General features: G+C 55.0%; 1 protein-coding gene across 6 annotated transcripts in view; it reads right to left on the bottom strand.

The window, feature by feature from the left end:
- Positions 1-12: 12 nt before the first annotated feature.
- The window catches only part of ATOSB (atos homolog B), a 38,755-nt gene continuing 17,372 nt past the window's right edge, over positions 13-21,395 (bottom strand). For 2 of the 6 annotated variants that reach the window (XM_053932003.1, XM_053932006.1), the window contains 9 exons: positions 9,504-9,596; positions 8,844-8,906; positions 5,893-7,164; positions 4,322-4,380; positions 3,911-4,007; positions 3,319-3,477; positions 2,871-2,939; positions 2,201-2,406; positions 13-1,901 (listed from right to left, as the gene is read on the bottom strand). In XM_053932003.1, coding sequence (XP_053787978.1) covers positions 1,748-1,901; positions 2,201-2,406; positions 2,871-2,939; positions 3,319-3,477; positions 3,911-4,007; positions 4,322-4,380; positions 5,893-6,999 — 1,851 coding nt within the window. In that variant the 5' untranslated portion in view covers positions 7,000-7,164; positions 8,844-8,906; positions 9,504-9,596 and the 3' untranslated portion in view covers positions 13-1,747. The other 4 variants (XM_053932004.1, XM_053932005.1, XM_053932007.1 and 1 more) reach the window with 4 other exon arrangements.

The following is a 21,395-nucleotide window of genomic DNA, read 5'->3' as shown; positions in this document are numbered from 1 at the left end:
GCCCCTATCTCATTCTGGAGCTCCAAACGGACGTTTATTAAATTAGAAACGAACACGAAAAGTACCGGCACGGCCTTCGCAAGCCCGCAGGGCCACGGCGAGAGGGGCAGCCCCGGTGACCTGGGGGAGAGGGGGACTCCGGTGTCATGGTGGTCCTCGAGACCCGCTGGCCAGGGCAGTGGGGGAGCGGCCCCCGGTGTTTGGGGGGGTTCAGATCCACAGTTTGCGGGATTCAGGGCCCGGGTTTGGGGGAGCAACCCCCGGTGTGAGGGGAGTTCGAAACCTGCGTTTGGAGGGTTCAGGCCCCCAGTGTGAGTATATGGGCAGGTTCAGGCTTCCCAACCCCAGTGCAGCAGGGCCGGAGCCCCTCGGCCGCCCCCGGGCAAGGCAGAACAGGACTTTGCCCCCACACCTTCCCAGTCCTGGCCCATCCCCACACGGAGCCCCCTGCACTGGGGTCTCAGCCTCAGCGGTGGGAGTTGATGGGGTTGGGCCTGTCCCCCTCTTCTCTCTGATGGAGGGGCTGAGGATCCATCTCCACAGCCTGGGCTGGCAGAGGAGCCTTGCCGAGACCCTCAGAGGGCAGAGAGGTGTTACAGACAGGGAACGTGCAAGTTTGTTTTACTTTTGGCCCTGTCCCTCTGACTGCCCCAGACTGGATTCTCCCGGTCCTGCTCCTGAGGAACCAGCCCAGCTCCCACAGTCTGATTTCCTCTGTTGCTTCCCCGTTTCCCCGTTTTTCTAAGCTGGGGCTCCTGACCATCCTCCATCCCCTGATCACCCTGCTGGCAGTCCCTGCCCAAAGCTGCCTCCTGCATGGGATTCACCGCACACCCACAGACAGTGCAAAGTTCCTTTTTTTTTTTTTTTTTTTTTTTTGGCAATCTTCGCAGATTCACAGCTCACGTGCTCTGGAGGCTCTTGCCCAGAGGGCTATCCCCATATTCCTGCAAAGAGCTCCAGGTCCCCATCCACGTGGCAACTGTGTCTCTTACCTTCAGGAACCTGGCAGTGGCCACTTCCTTGACAGCCATAGGTCTACTGGGCTCTGTCTTGCCCTAAAAGACTCAGAAGTTAAGTGCAGACCTCCCCAAGCTGCTTGGAGTTGGGCTGGCCCTGCAAAGCTGGTGCCAGGGAGGCTCAGCCTGTCACTGGGCTTTTAATACACCCTTGACCTGGGAGCTGCACCCTGTGTGAGCACTGGGTCACTCTCCCTTCCATGGGCTGAGGCATCCCTGTCCCTAGTCATCCTCACAGTTCCCACAGCCCTGCCCGAACATGGGCAGTCTGGTGCAGGCAGGGCTGAGGGGAAGAACAAGCACAGCACCTCTGATCCTCTGCACGAGCCTCCTCTGCACTCCCAGCAACAATAAATACTAATAAATACAAACTCTTCCACACTTCCTGCTCCCAGACACGAGACCAGTATGGATGGTCTCACTCACAGCTCCAGTCCAACTCTTCACTCCACACCCACCCACCTCAGCCACAGCCAAGTCTCCAAGCTGGGAGCAGTGCCAGCAGAAGGCTTGGGCATGTCCCTGGAGTGCCAGGGCTGCTCCTCAGCCCCTGCCCCTCCTGGTGAAGCCCCCTGGGTGATCCCAGGCCTGCTGCAGAGTGTGGTGTCCGTGCTGGTCAGGAGGGTGGGTGATATCTCAAAGCAGTGCTTGCTGGCCCTTTACTCATCTCTCCCCAAAGTGCTGGTCTGGAGGCTCTGCAGTGGCCCAGGGGGCAGGAGTGAAGAAGGTCAGGCCCGGGGTGAGTAGCAGGGGTTCCGCGGCATCTCTGTGAAGGATTTCAGTTCGTAGGGGATCCCCGAATCCACCTCGATCGACTTGCGGGAGAAAAGCAGACGAATGTCGTCATGAAGGTAGATCTTCCCTGACTTGGAGCTGTGAAACCTGCGTGGAGACAAGCAGGGCAGAGGGACCTCAGGCTCCCCAGGCAAGGGCAGGGCATCCTCAGTGAGGGCACAACCTCCTTGACTACTCTGGCTCTTGGTCAAGGTAGCCTCCCACTCTGGTTGCCTTCAGAGGGACAGAGACAGCTGCCCTCGGGCAGGGTGGCAATTCCAACCTTCCCAAAGGAGCAGCTGGTCCCTGCTCCTCCCCAGTCCCTCCTGTCTTGCAGGCTTGGGACATGTCACAGAGGAGCCCAGGGGTGAGTTGGGACAGGTGCCCATCCCCCTGGCATGCTTTACCTTAGATGCATCAGGTAGCAGAGGACCCTGCAGGGTGGGCTGGTGCCCAGTGGGTCACTGGGGGCCACTGTGGACCCCTCCTCCTCCCCCACGGGCACCAGGAAGATGCGATGGCGTAGGAAGGTCATGTGGTTGGCTGGCATGTCCTGGAAGTCGTATGTCACCAAGAACATCTTCACCACAGTCTTGTTGGGGTTAAATAAGGTCTGGGGGCAGAGGAGTAGGGGGTGAGACTGAGAAGGATGCAGGGCAGAGATGGGGCATCTGGGAGCAGGAGGTGCTAGACCAAAGATCCAGAAAGCCTCACACAAATCCTAGAGGGCTTAGCCTGACTGTCATAGGTCAGTCCTTTCCACCCACCTTCACACCTGTGCTCCTCTTCCATCACATCCCATTCCCACTGTGCATATGCACTTTCCTGCCAAAACCCTCACCCACCTCTTCCCCAATTCTCCCATCAGCTTGTCTCCCTGACAACACCCTAGGTACCCTGTGCTCCTCTCTGCTATGCTGTCTTGGTGGCCACATAACCTCTGGGCAGGAGACGCCCATTCCAGCTGCTGCCCTGCCTAACAATGTCATGGAGCACACCCCCGCCCTCCAAGCAGGGCAACCAGAGCCCAACCAGCCCCATCCCCACAGTGCTACTGCAGGCCAGGGAATCACTCACCACTTGGATGGTTCCAGCTTTGGGCACACTGTAACCCTTCTTTCCCAAGGCCTCCAAGTCAATCACTCCCTGGGGCAAAATAAACAGCATGTGAGAGAGGGAGAAAGCCAAGGAAAAGCCCAGCTGGGAACCAGCATGGGCCTGAGACTCCCTCGCTGGGAACACTTGGCACAAGTCAACAAGAAGACCCCCAGCTCAGCCCCTCTCCAAACAAGAAGCAGAAAAAGAGAGGTGGTGACGAGAGGTGATGACAATGACAACCATAAAGCAGCAGGGCCTATGTATGTTCCCTCATGTATGTTTCCCTTTTTGCTTTTTTGGGTTAAAGACTGCTCCTGGCACAGGCAGTCATTTCCACAAGCAAGTGGTTGCTTGAGCCACTCTTTACAGTGAGGGGTGCCCCATGGTGTCAGGGTACAGTCCCCCCAGCTCCCCCACATCTATGTACCAGGAAAGGCGAGGGCGCGCTGTGTTCAGAGATGTCGAAGTAGGTGACGTCAACAGGCAGGGTGACATGCTGGGGACAGTAGGAGCCACTGGCACCAATCTCTGCTGTGAAACCCTCGATCCTCCCCGATGGTGCAAAGCGCCCCTTCAGGATGGACTCCTGAGAGGGAGGGAAGCATTAAGGAATCTCAAACATCAGCCCTACCCCCTGCCTCAAAGCTCCAGGTGAAGTCATCCCCATCTTTACTGCACCCAGCTGGCTGCTTGCCCTCATGTGCTCAGAGACCCCACTCTGAGACAGACCCGCCCTGAACTGCTGGGATAACACCAACCATCTAACAGGGAGAAGCAGTGAGAGTGCCTCGGCTCAGCCTCACAGCACCTATCTCAGCAGGTTCTACCCAAGGATCTGCTGGCTGAGCCATGCTGCTGGTGGTCTGTGTGGTGGCAACTGCACGGCAGGCCATTTCGAGACGATCAGCCCAGCTCAGCCCCACACTAGGGCTCCCATCAGGTTCAGCCTCTCACATTCATTGCTAGCCCTGCGTGGAGCCCCTCGGACCCACTGCCCCCCAGCAGACAGGCACCATTACCTCAAAATTGCCCAGCAGAGCATGGCTGACAGTGGTGGTGGCCCAGGGCACTGTGGGGGACCTAGTGCCCCTCCGGAGGCTGGTCCGGAGATGTCGCCTTGGAGTGAGGAGAGAAGACTGGTGTTGGACTGAAGAGCACACAGCCCTGGGTTGTTCATGTTGCTGGGAATGTGGATCCCTCTCCAGGTCCCCTGTACCTTTGCTAGGGGTTGAACCCACTTTCCTATATCCCAGGAGAAGAAGAAACACCACCCCCACCCCAATCTGTGGTCTTATGTAGGTGAGATACCTGGGCCAGGGCAGGGAAGAGGACTCAACCCAACGTGAACCTCCCATGGGGCTGCAGGGCACTGAGGTGGGCAGACATCCTGAGCCCCCATGTCCATCCCACAGGGCTGCCAGGACACTCACGATTTGAGACGCAGCCCACTCTTCAGCCTCCTCCCAACCGCAGTGCAATCCGAAGAGCTCTGGAGGAGATACGAAATGGAGAACCATGTTAGGGCAGCAACCAGGGCCCATGGGAGGTGCCATTGTCCATTGCCCTGCCCCATATTCCCATGAGGGTCCCAGCAGATGGAACAGGCTCCTGTCTTTGGGCAGCCATCAGCGGCCTCTGAGTGGCCAGCAGGGCAGACTGGAGTGTCTTGTGGGGACATGGGGCTGCCCAAACCCTGAAGTGACTCAGCTGGGAATGATGGTATTGGTACCCAAGGGTACAACACACTGTTCCCTCTTTACAAAGGAGGTCTCAGGAGCAGCCCACGTGACAACACACCTGTAGACAGAGCCATGCAATGACACCCCCTTGCGCCTCCCAGGGACTAGTGACACCTACAAGGACACTCCCCAACCAGCCTCTGAAAAGTTCTGTCCCCTGGTGATTCATGCAAAGTCCTCAGCAGTGCCACCAGGCAGAGGGGTGTGTTGCCCACCCCTACCCACAGCTGTGGGGTGGGGGGGTTAAAGCCACAGTCACACTGCAGCCTCCTTTTAAAGATGTCCCTTTTTCAGGGGCTTTCCCTTCTGGAAGCCACACAAAGGATAGCACAACACAAAGGGATGATGGAGCTGGCTGGCATGACTGGGTGGGAAAACCCAGGGAAGCTGCTGGAGGGCTCCACTCTGCAAGGACAGTGCTGGGGGCAGCTCGGCTGGGGAACAGTCATGAAAAAGGCAGGCAGCAACAGAGCCCAAGCAGCAAGAAACCAAGGTAGCTCTGACATCAGTTCCTGTGGGTCCCCACACCATGGGATGCCCCAGAGAAAAAGAAGAAGGTGCCAGGTGTGGCCTGAGCCTGCTGCAGCCTCAGCTGGCAGGCAGGGGGCTGATAAGAAGGGCAGCGTAACAAAGGAGGAATCGGAGGCAGCTCCTGAGCTGCTAGGGAGGGTTGCAAACCTCACAAGTCTGCTCCATTGCTGGGAGCTTGTGGCACCTTGAGGACATGCCACAGGCATGGGGCTCCATGCCACACAGCATGGAGCTGTGCCCAGGCTCCTTGGTCAAAGCATGTCCAGTCCCACTGACTGCCACCAGACACTTGCTCTAATGGGCATCATGGCCAGTTGAAACCATCCCACACATCTGCCTTCCTCCTCATTAGGCAGGCAGAGGCCAGCCCTCTTCCCAAGCTTGCTGGTATATCATAGCTTAACACGAAGCCATTAGACACCAAAAGTGGCTTCATGACATGTCCAACTCTCACTGCCATGGGGAGGTTGTCTCCTGTCCAATCAAGGCTCTCCAAGAGAAAAAGCTGGTTGCATGCAGAGGATCCAGTGACTACAGGATGTCAAGAGCTGGTTAAAACAGACCATGCGTGTCAGGGCTGACTGTCAGCTGCTGCCTTGCTCACACCGGTACTGCAACTCAGGGACAGGAGAGGGCATGGTGCCACACTGGACCACACTGCCCACAAGCACAGTCCTGAGCTCTGGGCATCCCCAGGCCATTCCCTCTTTCCCCCCATGAGCAATGCTCACCTTGGCTGCAGGAAGCAAGTGATTCCAGAACGGAGCTCCCTTGGCATCAGTGCTGCGGCAGGCTGTGAGCACAGGATGGCATGGCAGGACCCTCTTCTTCCTTGCTGGTGGGGACAGGCTCTCATCCTCAGAACAGGAGTCAGCCATAACCTCGCCAGCGGGCAGCAACTTCCTTTTGGCTGGGCAGGTGCCACTGAGCTGGCTGCTCCCACAGGGTGTCATCTCCTGGGAGCTCAGGTTGCTGGGCTCAGGGCTAAGCGCTGCCAGTGGAACTGGGGACTCCCTGCACCCATTGGCCACCACTGGCCCTTCTGCTTCTCCGCTAGCCCTGCTGGTGTGAGTTGGGCTGCTCCCTGGCTTCTCTCTCTTCCCACCAGGGTCCAACTGGGTTGTTTGTGCAATACTGTGCAATTCAAGGTGAAGTACATTGCGGCCACTTGCTGGCTCCCCATTCTCTCCATAGTCTATGGGCTGATCCCCTGATGAGACAGGGCAACTGTCTCTCATGTGCAAAGTACTGCAAGCAATGTGCTGGGGCCAGGAGGAGAAGGAGGAGAAGGAAGAGGAGGAGGATGAGGAGAAGGAGGAAAAGGAGAGTTCCTGTGACTTGTCCTCTCTGCTGGCCTTGGGGCTGTGGCTAGGGCTGTCCTCACAGCGGTGCTCCACCACCCGCAGCCCACTGTGGGAGAAGTGCTGGGCAGAGCCGCAAAGGGAGAGCTCCTCCACCAGCAGACCATCCTCAAAGGTATCATCATCATCCAGGGAAGGCTGCCCAGGGCCCCCATCCACCCCCCTGTCACCCCAGTGAGTTCGTTTGGGATCTCGCCCCCCTTCTGGAGTTCGCTGCTTGGGGTATCCCCTCTTGACAGCTGGCCAGGTGCCTGCCCGCTGCTCCGTGCTCTCAGAGGAGCTGGAGAGATGGGAGAAGATGGACACCTGGTAAACCTTCTGGCGCTTGATCTCTGTCTCATTGTAGCCCATGAGGATGCTGCGGTGGGTGCAGCACTGCGAGGAAGGCTCCAAGGGTGTCTCCCCCCTGGGCCGGGACAGGCTGGGGTCTGTGCTGTGCTCCGGGGACAGAGACGTCTCTGTGTGGATGTGCCGCATGGAGCCTCACTTGCTGGGACTCTGAGCGGAGCCCATACAGCAGCAGGAGGGCGACTGTAAAGTGCCACAGGTCAGGGTGAAAGGGCAGGGAGTGGGAGCTGGGCCCCCTCTCACTCAGAATCTCTGTGTGAGCCCTCTACTATGAGGTGCTCTGCAGCACAGCATCTGGAAAAAAAGAGAGAAGGATGAGGATCAGCCTTGGCTCTCCATCCTCATCTAGTCTTCTGGCTGCAAGGGACCCACTGGCACATGGCTCCTCACACAGCCCACTTGAATCTACCTCTCCAGGGACATGAAGAGGAACGAGGCTGATGTGCCTTTCTGGGAAGCCCTGAGGCACCACCCAACAGCAGGTTCGGCACACACTTCCTGGCTTGGGCAAGGAGAGAAGTCTCCAGACAGGCAGGAGACACCTGTGGACAAGTCTGGACAGGTGGGGAGGAAGAGGCCTGCCCTCTCCTAGGACACGCTTGTGCTGTTGTGGAGCACAGGAGTCAGGCAGGTCAGACCAGTCCCAGGGGCTCAGGCCTGTAATCACCCCCTTGGGCAACAGCAGCAACATCTCCCAGTGCGGGCTCTCCTGCCCTGCCCACGTGCACTGGATGAGGCAGGGCTGATTCCAGCCCCATGGCCTAACATCCCTGTTACCTCTGCCAACTTGGACTAGGCATCTCCAGCACCTCAATCAGCAGCTGGGAGGTACCAAGGCCACCATCCACCCACTCCTGCCAGCTCCAAGGCCTGCCCTTCTCTGTGCAGCATGGTGCCTCACTTTCGATTTTCAGTCCAGTTTGAGAGCTGTGAGAATCCTGTCCACATGTTGGTTGTTTCAGGTATGAAAAATACAGAAATGGCTGCAAGAGCTGAGGAGATGCAGGAAAAGTCACCAGCAGACTGAGGACAAACTGCCCAAGCCTGGGAGCTCTGCCTTTTGCCTGTCTTTGCAGCTGTGCCTGATCCTGTGGAGCAAGGGCTTAGGGGCAAGGGAGCAATAGGGAAATTTGTTCTCCAAGTGGATGAAGACTATGTGGAGAGTGAGCCTGCATATGCTATTTTGACCCTGCTGGGATGTGGATGTGAAAATGGCAGGCCAAGGTGCTTGAGACCAGGGAGTCTCTTCAAAAGGAGTGATAAAAGGTATAGCCATGCACCAGGCTATGTTGGGGACTGACTGGCTGGAAAGTAGCACAACAGAAAAGGCCTTGGGGGTCCTGGTGGGTGCCATGTTGACCATGAGCAGCAATGTGCCCTTGCAGCAAAGAAAAACAATAGTGCACCAGGCACAGGATTAACAGCAGGTTGAGCAAACTGATTCTTCTTCTCTGCTCAGCACTGGTGAAGCCACATCTGAGAGAATGCAAAACAGGGACATGAAAAAAATTAAGGGAATGTAGCTTCTGTCCTGTGAGAGCTGGGACTGTTCAGCCTGGAGAACAGAAGGCTCAGTGAGATCTCATCTAGATATCTAGATAAGAGGTTCCCTCTGAATATCAGAAAACACCATTTTGTTTTACCGTGACCAAGCACTATAACCAGTTACCTAGAGAGGTTGTGGAATCTTCATCCTCGGAGGCATCCAGAGGTCATCAGCACAAAGTCCTGGGCAATGGCTCTAGGTGGGACTGGTCCAGATAACCTCCAGATGTCCCTGCCAACCTCAACCCCTCTGTGTAGCCCACAACACTGCAGCCCTTCCTGGCTGCCCCCCACACGTACTTACCCCTGCTTGTCTCTGGATTAACCTCCCTGCCCTGCAGCAGGTGGTCGTTGGCACAATTAGCTGAAGACGCCTGCAAGTCAGGCACCCCCCAGAAGCAGCGTGGCTGCCGTGGAATGACTCCTACCATCACGGTGTGCCTCCGAACCTCTGCAACGTCCTCTCCAGCTCTTCAGTGTCTCCAGTGGCTCTGAGGGGAAGGAAAGGGGGAGATGCAGGGCTGGGGTGATTCAGACGCTTCCTGGGAGAAGGGCAGAAGGGTGCTTCCTGTCTGCAGGGTCACGCACGCAGGGAAAGCAGCATTTAGGCTCAGCCTTTCCGAGACTCCCAAATCAAAGGCCACATACATCTCAGCCACCTCAGGCAGTGCTAACACCTTGATTTCCATTTAAACCACAAATATTTTAAGTTAAGCTGTGAACTCTCATACCTGGCTTCATTTTACATCCCTTTTGCATGCCTTCCTGTATGAAACCCTGTGAATAGGAACAGATTCCTCTTTCTTTCTGGCAACCATTTCATGCCTTGCTTTCCAAGACACTGCAGCAACCTCTGGGCCTCCAGTTAGTTCCTGGTCTCATGTTCACCTCCTCCCCCTTCCACCCACAGCACAGGACACTTTCTGGTCCTACAAATAAGGAGAAGAGCTTGGAATTGTTTTCTTCCAATATGAGATGCCTGTCAGGGAAGGCAGAAATGAGGAGCCTGACAGCCCTGAGCCATAATGGCCCCCCACCAGTTTTCCCCAGCACAAAGACAGCAATCCTTTCCTGTCCACAGCACTCACCTGTTCAGATGTGTCCTTGATGCACAACAGAGATTTGCAGATGCAACACAGCTCCCCTGTGGTCATAATCCACAGGCACTGCAGCTTTGATGCCTGGAAGAGGGTGTGGAGAAGAGTCAGCTGAAGCAGCAGCTCATGGTGCAACACCTTCAGAGTGTGCAGGAGCCCTTAGGCACCTCCACCCTCCGCACTTCTGTGGCAGAGGCAGCTCATGGGCTTCCACTAGCCCAGGCGCCTCCAGCTAAAGGGGGAAATCATACCTATCCATAGGGATCATGCCCTCCTCATGCATCCCTCAAATGGGGACTCACTGCAGCACCCATCCAGCAGGAAGTTGCTGTCCGGGCACCCTAAGCCAGCAGTGAGTACTGCTCTGAAGGCTGGAAACAGCAGGGCCAGGCAGATGAACAAAAATTCCAAACGGATGTTCAGAGGCAACAACACTAAAGTGCAATCTCCTTCTGGCATCCTGGTCTGGCAAATTCTGCATTCCTGCAACTTGCACGGGGGAAGCCAGTATCAGCTGTGCTTGCTGCCTGACCTCGCCTGCCCCAGAAAACAGGCTGTTCTTTCACTACCTTTCCAATAAGATTTGTAATTTCAGGCTGTCATGACCAGTCTCTGAGAGCTGGACAGCTTAAAAGCCACCACCACTGCTTGGGAAGGGTAGTGCCAGCAACCAGCCAGAATAGGACCTGTTGAGATTCAATACAACTGCACCCAAGGAGCACTTACAGCAGGGCAAATCAGTGCTGCATCATGATAAACCATGGGTCTAAATCCTCAGCAAAAGCTTTTTGTAAAGACAAGATCCTCCTGGCACTCCATGAGGCCTGCACCAAAGCAGGTAGGAAAGCAAGTGAATGCCCTCAGTTGTGGGCAGATGCTGAAGTGGTAACATACTGTGCTCTGTCTGCCTGGAAGGTTGCTGTGTCCCTCCTCCATCCCTGAGGGAGACTTGTACCGTGACTTGTGTGGCACTATCAACCAATGGGAAGCAAAATCAGCAACCAAGAGCAAGAATCAGCCTGGTGCAGTGGAAGAAAGAGTGTGTCCATGCCAGAACAAACACACAATTTCACCTGCGTAGTTTCATTCTCTTCCCTGTGTCCCACTGAAGTCACAGCCATTTTCTCCCTGGCAACAGCTGCCTTTCAGGAGAATGGATGTATAAGGCCAGGCTGACCTGCTAGCACCACAAATCCCTCCCAGTTGAGATCTCAACACCAGTCATCAGGTGCTGCCGACACCAGCTGCTAGAACAAGGGCTGCACCACCTTTTGCCAAGCCCAGATACTGTTGTTTGAAGCATCGTGCTGGAAAATGCCAGTCCCACGCCAGGGACAGGGAAGTATCACCCAAAGTGTCTCCAAGTAACCCTAAGATCTCTTTGAACATCCTCCGGGAGGAATGCCCAACAGCCTGGGATGGGCAGCAGCTGGGGTATAGCTCTGCTTCTCACTCTCCTCAAGATACAAGGGGCTGTATCCCAGGGAGGTTCTCTTGGCAGTGCCAAGTGCCTCCCAGGACAGTTCCTCCCTGCTGAGAGCCCATCCAGTAGAGCTCAGCCTCTGACAGCACCAAGGGAGCCCACCACCCAGCAACCCTGGGACCATGGCCTCCTGCACTCCAAGCAGGCACAGGAAGAAAGCACCTGGTCACCTCTGCCTTCTCCTGTCCTTGAGCTAGACATTGCCAGAGCCCTAATTCTGGCCACATGGATGGGACAGAGGCAGGCCCAGGGATTCATCAGCTCAGCTGAGCAGCACAGGCACCATCCCTCTCGACACAACACATGGGGCTCCCTGTGCCCACACCAAGGGTTTGGCCCCTCCTAAGCCCATGTGATGCTGATTTTTTTTTTTTTTTTGACAGTGTTTCAGTTCATGCTGGTGCTCTAAGATAGGACTCAAAGAGCATTGTCTCTTAAGGAAGCCCACATAGAGTTCTTCCACTCACTGCCCTGCTCCCACCAAGGCCCCCTGATTGCTCAGAGAACAGGCAGGGCCCGGTGCTTTCGCCAAGATCTCCCAGCACCTGGATCTGGAGTTATGCCAGGCACAGCTTTCCTCTATTTCTTTGCCTGGGGAGGGCACCACACTTCAACACCCAAGAAATACCCAGTGCCAAATGACCTGCAGAGAGGGAGCATGCCCCATGCACTGGGGCAGAAACGCTGTGTTCCTTGGTGACATCGAACCACCAGAGCCTGATGTGGAATAACACAGCCAGGCCTGGTGGGGTTGGGTCAGGGACTTGGCTTACCTGCTGGTTCCATTCCTATTAGCACATGCAGGGGGAAACCAGGATTAACAGACCATGGTCTCAGTCTGGAGGCAACAGATCAGGATGGCGAGTGAGGACAGGTTCCTGGCTGGGCAATGAAGCAGCAGTACCACATGCCGGGCTACAGCCTGCAAAAGGATCTGTTGCTGTTCGAGCTGTACTGTGCCAGCCAGAGAGGAAGCAGGATGAGTGTGGAGCAGGGAGGTTATCTGTCATGAGGCAGAGCCCTTGGGAGCCTGGCAGGACCGGTAACACAGCACCAGTGCAAGGAAGAGAGCAAGAGCTGTGCCCGAAGTTGCCACACTCATCCAGGGGAAATCCAATGGCTTCGCAGAGCAGCACTGCCAGCCAGTCAAAAGGGACACATGACCAGTGGACAAGAAGATTTGACCTGGGCACTGCTGCCTAGGACAGAGCACCAGCCTGGTGGCTAGCAGGATCAAGAGAGGTCTTTGCAGAATTTAGACCACAAAAAACCCCAAACCAATGCCTAAGTGGCTTTTTCTGCCTTCTCTCCTGCTTCCTCTCATGGGAAGTGCTATGGAGAGACACTGGTGGCCTCACTGGGGGTGAAGCAGGAACCACACAGCCAGGAAGGAGAAGGGCCATCATTAGAAGAGGGCAAATAATCATCCTCAGAACAAGCAGAGTACAAGGCAAGAGAAGAAGCAACAGAAACTGCTGGAAATAGACTGTCTGGAGGATAAATCTTAACTCTTTTGGTCCTATCTGGACCCAAGGAGAAGGAAGGAAATCTAAACAGTGTGAGCACAAACCCAGGAGCTCCCTGCCACAGGCTAAGACCAGAGCTTGTGAAGTGCCAGCAGGCAGAAAGTTTGCATAACAACCCTGAAGGATGGCAGCACTAACAGCAATGCTGCCACCAGAGAAGGGTTCCTGCACAGTCTGATAGATCAGGCATCTCACCATCAGGAGAGAGACAGACATGAGGCTGGGGACTACCTCCTGCACTGTAGCAGTGGTGGCAATCCCAGAGAGATGACGACTCAGGAGTTGTTAGAGGAGCAAACTGTGCCTGAAAGGAAAAATGACCACTGGCCATGGCTCTGGCACTATCCTGGAATTCAGGGGAGGAAGGAGCTGACACTTGGTGGAAACAAGAGAGAGGAAGAAGGAGAGGGAGGGGGAATGGATACAGAGTGAGGGGGCTTCCTTGCCCCACTGCAAGGGCAAGTGCTGCTCTTGAGGGTCCTCAGGAGGCCTCCCGCCACATCAGATTTATGCAGCTGCAGAGCCTCATTCAGTGTTAGCCCCTGCTAGGAATGGAGAGGAAGCCTGAGCCCAGAGAGGAAGGATGGGGCAAGAGGTATAGCCCATGTCACAAGTGCAAGCCCCTAGAAACCACCAGACACAGCTTCTACAGAGACAGAGACCCAACACCTCCCTGTGCCCACAGCACCATGTCTGTGAGGTGCTGCTGCTCCCTCCCATCCCTCAGGAGGTGGCACTGACAGGGTGCAGAAGCCCCCAGGGACAGAGCAGCCCTCTCTGCAGTGCATCGTGTTGGGGTTCAAAGCTGCAGCAGCCTCCTCAAGGGCTGAGGTCTGCCCAGCAACATGCAGTGCTTCCCCAGCCCTAGCACCACACTCAGGTGCTGCAGGGACTGAGTCCTTCCACTCGGCCAAGTCAGGATAACACAATGAAACCTCTCCTGGGAGCCGGGGGACCTGGAGCAGAGCTCCCAGCCCAGGGACTTACCCCTTCCCTCTGATGCCCCTCATCCTGGCACAGATCACCTCCACACACCTTTCCCAGGTGCCTGGCTTGCACACGGCAATGCTGACAATAGCCTGTGGCTGGGAAGGGGGGTTTACAGGGTCTGCAGGCAGATCCCACTATGCGACAGCCACCTGTGTAAAGCTTTCCTCCACGTCCAACCCCCTCCCCACCAACCACCCCCCTCCACGCACGGCTGCCCCTCTTCCCAGGAAAGCGCAGGCAAAGAATGAAAAGCAGCTTAAAATCCAGCAGGACAATCGGACAGCTCTCCAAGGCCAGCAGCACCCCCTGCCCACCCAGCCCAGCAGGTTCAAACCTCTGCGATACAGCCCACAGCTGCCCAGCTCCAGTGTTCGACCGGGAACCGAGGAAACCCGCAGCAGGCAAGGCAGGGAAATCCCATGCAGCAGCCGCTTATGGGGAGGACAGCCCAGGTTGAGGACAGACCTTTGTCTCTGCCTGCCTGTCTCGCTCGCTGCCAGAGGAGGAAGAGGGGGGCGGTGGGGGACAGCGAGCAAAGATAACACCCCTAGGAGAGATGTCACAGCCACGTTAATCACTTGGAATTCCAGCCAGCATGCCGCAAATATGGACAGCAAATGGAGATGCTCAAAGCTCTAAAATAATTGGATCCTTTCACAAGAGCTGAGCCCAGAATCCAGCACAGGAATTCAGTCCCCGCTGGAAGTCAAGAGATCAAATACATGGAGAGGCAGGCGCAGCACAAGCAATCCTCAGCCACCGCTGTATCCAGCTCCATAGCCTTTGGCACTGCTTTAATCTCAGGTGCCTTCCCAGCAGGAGCGAGGGAGGACCACAGCGTAGAGCCCGAGTGCCCAGCTGAGGACCAGCCCCTTCCCATACAACTTACTCGACTTGTGGCAAGGTGCAGAAGCGCTGTCAATGCAAAAGAGGGTTTTGTGAGGGAGACCAGCTGCCTCGAAGCATTGCTTGACTGGAGGAACAGTCCATGGGAAGGAGACCCCTGAAGCTGCTGTTTGGCCTCCACTGCCCTGCAGGGGAGATGCCTGGCCCAGCAGGATTCCCAGCCTGCATCACATTCCCGGCGAGATGCACACGCAGGCTTCTGCTCGGCGCCTCAACGGCAATGAAAAGGCACAGAGGCTTCTGCCAGAAAACAAAGAGGCAGCGGCAGAGTTGGGGGTGGGGAAAACTCTCCGCTGCCCAAGAGGATCCCTGCAGAGGCAGCAGGATGCTGCTAGGCTCCACCACAGCTATTCACCCCCATTAGCCCGAGGTGGCACCCACATGCCTGACACAGGGAGTCGAGGGTGGGCAAGCCCCTATTCCCCTTCCCGAGGCAGGACCCGGGTGAGAAGTGCTGGAGGACACGAGCCAGGCCCAGGACTACAGCTGTCCACAAGCAGCAAATTTCTCTGTGCTGGCTCCACATCATAAAAAGCTGTGTCTTTTCACCTCGGGGTAGCTGCTGCACAGGGGAAGGTGCAGCCAGCACTGCACCTGCAAGCCCTGGGGAGCCCCATGGCATTGGACTTGGAGCAGCATGGTGGCCTCAGCAGTCACCTTGTGGCAAGAAAGAATGTGAAAGGAAGCCACAAGCCACCCAGGCACTCGAACACGTCAGCCAGCTGCCTTCCAGCCCTCCCGTCCCTCTTCAGGGGTGGTGGCCCGAGGAACAGGCCCAGGGGACCCTAGCCACTGATGACCCCACAGACTTGCTGTTCCAGTCCAGAGCTTGGTGCCAACTGAAACCAATGGAAAATTTTCCACCATGTGATTACCAAGTCACATGCCAGTGCAGCCAGTCATAGAATGGCTTTGAGAATGCAAGTGGATCTGGCCAAGGGCAGGGACCACTTCTGGTCCGCACTTGCATGATACCCAAGGTCTCTGGCCATGACCAAGGCACCAATGCACTGCCACAGTTCAAGTTCAATAAGGATGTTTGTCCAAGGGATGCAGACCCAATCTGGATGAGGCCCTCACTATTCTAAGTGATCTACAAATTTTAGCACCAAGAGTCCCTTTTATCTGATCTCCTAAGAGGAGGAATAACACCCTGCAGTTGGTGTCTGCATCAGAAGCCCTGCAAACTGTATACTAACCTGTTTAACTCAACGCCAGTGGTAAGACAATCACTTACAATAACTCCCCTCCTGTCAGCTCCCTGTCTTGGGCTGTGCACCATGGGAAGCACGATCTAGGTGTGCAGCCTGAACAGCCCAGCCACTTTTCCAGCACTATTAGCTGGGTACAGAAACAGGAGCCTCTGACAGAGAGCTCCGGTGGTGAGGTGATGTTTTGCAAGCAGACAGCACAGAAGTCAGCAGGTGATGGTAGCCCTGTTGCTCCCAGCTCTGCCATCTCCTCTCTTCTCCCTCTGTCACGACTGCATACAGCCACAGGCATGCAAAGCCTCCTTACCAAGCCACATCCCTCTGTATCCTGATGCTCTGTAGCCATTCACACTGCCTAAACCTAGATGCACCACACTGCCCCTTCCCCACACCCTTCACATGGCAGCTGGGCTCTCTATCCCCACAAGTGTGCTCCTTTTCATTCCCACTTCATCCTCAACCACCATCAGACCCTGTCCTGTTTCCATGACCCCCCAAGGCAAGCCCCTAGCTCTCACCTGTGCTCTGTTGCTTCCTGATTGCTGCAGTTCATACTTTAACTTACCCCAGGCTCCTCCCGTTCCTGACTGTCACACACCCACAGCCCCACCAGCCCAAGCCTCCTTGCACACACTCCCCTGATGAGTCCCTGACACCCGACAGACCCACGGCACCATCACCTTTCTGTACCTCCCCAAACAGTCACCAGGCACTTCAGGGCAGTGGAGAAAGTCCCAGGGATGCTGAATTGCTCTGATCAGCTCCGGGTGTCAAAGCTACATGTTTGAAGAGGGAGTAGGCAAATGGCTTGCAGTGGGGAGGACAGCAAGGATTGTGCACTGCAGCATTTGCCCCGTGGGAACTGTCCCTCCCCAGTGCAAGCCCTCTTGCAATACACTTCCCTTTACTGTAAGAGCACTCCAAGGGAGGTGCTTGAGCACAGGCACTTAGGCCTCCTGCTTGGTTACCAAGCTGCAGCCTGCAGATAAGGCTGCAACAGCTGTGGGGACATTCAGCATCTTTTCCACTCCCTGTACTAGACATGTACGTGGCACAGGGGGAGGAGATACCACACACGCGGCTGTGCACACCTACCCAACTCACCCATTTCCAGCTGCAATTTAGAAAGGGTCAAGTCTAGAACAGGCCAGAGTGATGACGTGCTGGGCAGATATTTGGGCCATAAGGGTGAGGCTTTGTCCATCTTTGATTTTAACAAGATTGACACAATCAGGGCTACTGCAGGAAAGGAGTATTTTCACCATGAATTGAATGTCCTGCACCTTGTCATAGAAAAGAAAAACCTCTCTTTCCTGTAGGAATGAAGGTGAAACACCCTGCTGGACTTAGGAAAAGTCCATGTTTGTCATCCAAACATTCACAATGTTGCCCATAATGAAGGCAAACAGTGTGAGCAGAAGGCCCTAAGAAGGGAAACACAGGCGTAAGAGGGACAGTAGGTGTATCCATATGAAGGGGAGCAGGAGACATGGTCCAGCTCCTATTACACCCCATGAAATGGCAAACCTCCTGGTCCACACAGAGTGAACCACCCCTGGGGCACCACAGACAGCAGAGGCAACTAAGTCAAAAACATCTTCAACCTGGCGGTTGATCCATGCCCTGAGGACACAGATGTCCTTCTAGACCTGACCCTCCTAGGGAGACAAAGCCTGTGAGAAACCTAAGAGCTCTCCATGGCCTACCAGAAACCAGCTCATCCCCTGGCACACAGCACTTGCTTCTGCAGGTGGGAACAGACCTCAGGGACCTCTTGGCCTAAACCACCAGATCCTGCTGCTCCTGATATGCAGAGCACACAGGGTGATGGCAGCCCAGTGTCAACAAGCCCAAGGGAAAGGCTCAAAGAAGCAACTTCAGAAGGGATCTGGAGACTTACACGGTTTTCCAGAATGTTCTAGACCTTGAAAATTCACATAAAGGGAGCCTGGACATCCATCCAGCCTCTGCCAGATGAGAAAGCAGATGTAGCTACTGCTGCAGGTCAGCTTAACCCAGGCACCAAGGCTACGAGCAGACCCCTTTGCTCTGGTTCATTACTCTTGTAGATAGGATGGGCCAAACCCTGTAAACACCTTCTGAACACTTACACACCAGACATGGGCTTCTGCAGCATCAGACACCAGGTCAAAGCTCAGAGACACAATAAATCACAGAGCAAAGTTGTTCCTGAAGACATGGCTTGTAAGACTGCCAGCAGCCAGCCTTGCAGAAGGACAGGATCAGGAAAAGAGCAGTCATGAAAATAAAAATCTGGCAAAGAAACAGAAAATACTGGGAGCAAATAATTCTTTCCAGACAGTCCTTTAGGCTCCTCATCTCAGCATCCATCTGCTGAGGATGGTCAAGCAGCTGAAACCTTTAAAAAAGCTATCAGTGACTTCCTTTCCAATCACCACTATCTCTGGGACAGGCACCATGGGGAAGATAAACTTTCCATCTGGAAGGCTGGAGGCCAGAATCCTCATGAGCCTTCCAAAAACACCAGCAACCCCCCTACACATCACAGCTCTGTGCTTCCAGCAGAGAAAGGTGGATGCTTCACATCCTGTGCTTCACTGCCCAGTGGTTTCTTGTGCACATGTGGGAAGAAAATAATGCGGACTTACAGAGAGATGGGTGCTCCAGCTAAGAGAAGCTGGGGCAAGTGAATGCTCCTAAGGTAGTGCCTCCATCTCCCACCATCGCTAATACCACACAGATGAGTACAAGTGAGAAGAGGACAGACAGAACAAGACCCTGAGCCCTCCATGTACCTCCAAACTGGTCAATCCAATAGTCCATGAGATGTGACGTTGCCAAGCAACCTGAGAACTGCAGAACTGAGGAACAACAGTGGCAAGGGACCTCAGAGAGTTTGGGTCCAATCGTGCTAACAGCAGGGCCAAGTTCAAGCAAACTGCTCGGGGTTTGCCCATGCCCGGGGGCTAAAGTCACCAAGTGTGGAAACTCTCTGGGGGCCTACTCCAGTGTCTAACTGCCTTGCAGGGAAATATTTTTCCAACTATCTAATTGGAATTTCCCTCTTGTGCCATTGCTTTTCATCCTGCCCCTGGGCACTTCCCAAGAGAGCCAAGCTGCAGCTTCACTGCAAACCCACAGCTTGCAGCAGCAGTAAGCGCCCCCTTCTCTGCCTTCCCTCCCCCAGACTGCACAAGCCTGGCACTCTCAGCCACTGCCCACTGCAGCACACAAGAAGCCAGAGCTCCAGCTTATCTCTGGAGACTGTTGGACCCTGCTGGGGTCCAGAAGGGATCTGGAGACTTACACAGTTTTTGAGAATGTTCTAGACCTTGAAAAGGGTGCCACCAGGGAGGATGGGAGGTACCCGCACTTGTCTACCTTGGGGATGTTGAAAAAAGAGACTCATCTCAACCTGATATCAGTAGGAGCTGCTTGTGTTCAAATACTTGATCCTTGCTCTGGTTGGTAGCAATACCAGTGCCTGCTGCAATACACCTATGTTATTCTAAGACAGAATTCCCAAGTACCTGCTCCAAGAAGTTTGCCCTAGATGCAGAGAGCTTTGGTTGTGCTGCTGTAGCTCTGATACCAAGACTGCCTCTACCATGCCCATGAGGGACCTGTCTGCAGGAGTGATGAGCAGGACAATTAGGAGTCCAACTCAGCAGAGACCAGTTGTGCTAGATGGAAACACAGCAGTCCAGAGCAGGTCCCTCAATGAGAGAAGCAGCCATCTGCAACCCTGGCAATACCCACAGGGGTCTGCAGCAGAGCCCAGGTCACACAACAGGTTTTGGAGCCAACAACCACTCATGTCCACAAATCTCCAGTGTATTATCTGCATCCCAGCTCTTCCTCCATGCTCAATCAATCCAGAGCTATTTGTTTATTATTCTCTGCCCCAACAAGTATCATTCATTTTCCCATACTGCATCTGCTCTCTCAAACAACTGGGCAGGATCTGACCAGTACAGAGACTTGCTCAGCTTGCCAAGGGCTGGCTGGACACCTCACTGCCTGTGTGGGGATGAAGATTCACCTGATTCACTGGAGGCAGGCATACTTGGTCCCTGCACTCCCTAGCAGTGCTTCTCTTTGGGAAAGCCTCAGCACCAAAGATACCCCAAGCCTTTCCAGGACAGCAACGTACCCATAGCTGAAGTTCATCATGTAGCTAAGCTCCTGGCCTATTCCCAAGGCACAGGCATGGCCTTCGCCTGCTAAGCCCTGTTGCTTTCCCAGCTCTCCTCTGTCAAGCTCAGCCCATCTCCCAGGCACTCAGCATGAGCTGCCAGACCTTTGGGTTCCCTTAAAGCCCTGTCCTGCACAAACACCTGCCTTCTGCTTCCCACTGACTCACTCCCCTGTGATTCACACCCTCCTGACTAACTCATTTCTGCCACAGCCCCATGCACGAAGGGAGTCTGCGTGTGTGCGCACAAAATGGGCAATTTTGCATACAGACACACACACAGACTCTTCAAGGCAGCAAACTGGTCAGGGAACCTGGCCTGGCCATGCCAGAACCCTCGCTCCCACAGTACCCAAGAGGGGCAAGGGGTGACACTACTGGCTCAAGTCCATTGTGGGGAGAAGGGGCAGAGGCAGGCTGGGAGTGCTGCCAAGATAAGGAGCAAGGGAGGGGAGGGCTAGGATAGGGCTTCCTCCAGGCTCCGAGGCTGCCTTCCAGGCAAACCCATTCCCTTTATCAGCCCAACCCTGCTGGCTGTGGGAGGGTTACCCAGCACTGCCACAGCTCAGATCCACAGGCAAGATGTCTGCCAGCTAAGCTGCTTTTGGGTACAGCCAAACATGCCCCACCAGGCTGTGCCTCTTCCTGGTTTTACTCTCCAAGATGGGCAGATTCCTGGGAGACATAAAATTATTTCTTCTAAGCATGGCTACAGTCAGCTGGCATCAGCTAATGGCACTGTGCATGCAGGGCCCAGAGGCTTTTCCAGTTCCTGAGTGTGGACAGTGCAAGTCACACACAGGGTCTGTGTACAGACAGATCCTCTGCAGGCTGCTCCTCTGACTGGCAATGCCCTAATGCTTGGGGCTGAGGCTCAAACAAGCTTTGCCCCACATTCTTTCCCTTCCCTCTTTTCCACATCCTGGCCTGTTCCCAAGCCACACACACTGCCTCAACCTGCTAAGCCCTTCCGAGGGCTGTCCAGATAACCTCAGTCTCCTCAGAGAGACCAGAGCAAACAGAGTTGACAAGAAGAAAATGGCACTGTGCAGCTGTGCCAAGCCCAGCGAGAGCTGGGGCTCTACACATCTGTGTCTGAGCACAGGAGAGCTGTGGTGTGAGCACGAGATGCTGCTCCATGCAGCACACCCAGTCACAGACCTGCACCTCTTCCTGTTGGAGCTAGAGGATCCACTTCCTATTGACTACAACAAAAAATTACTGGCATCACACAGGCTCTTCTCTCACTCTTTCCTCTCCACATTACATGGGTCACAGTCATGGGACAAGGGACTGACAAGGGACTCTGGTCACTTCCACCCAGGAGCACTTGGCCAGCTGCAGCATTTTGCCTGCAGCCACACACAGGATACTTGGGACAAATATACTGCAAGAGAACAAGACAATCAAGCATTGTCTTCAGTAGGGTCACGCAGCCCCGGTTTAGACAGAAAGCCCTGACACCCAGGAGTTAAGGCCAAAGCAAACCATATTTTGGCCAGGGAGCGAGAGACAACACTTTGGGCTGTAAAGTCACATATTAATAGGCACAAAGAATGATTTTCTGCCAAAGCTGAGGATTGTATGCCA

The sequence above is a fragment of the Vidua chalybeata genome, chromosome Z (assembly GCF_026979565.1).
Source record: "Vidua chalybeata isolate OUT-0048 chromosome Z, bVidCha1 merged haplotype, whole genome shotgun sequence".
NCBI classification, from domain to species: domain Eukaryota; kingdom Metazoa; phylum Chordata; class Aves; order Passeriformes; family Viduidae; genus Vidua; species Vidua chalybeata.
This window is presented reverse-complemented; position numbering and strand designations above follow the sequence as displayed.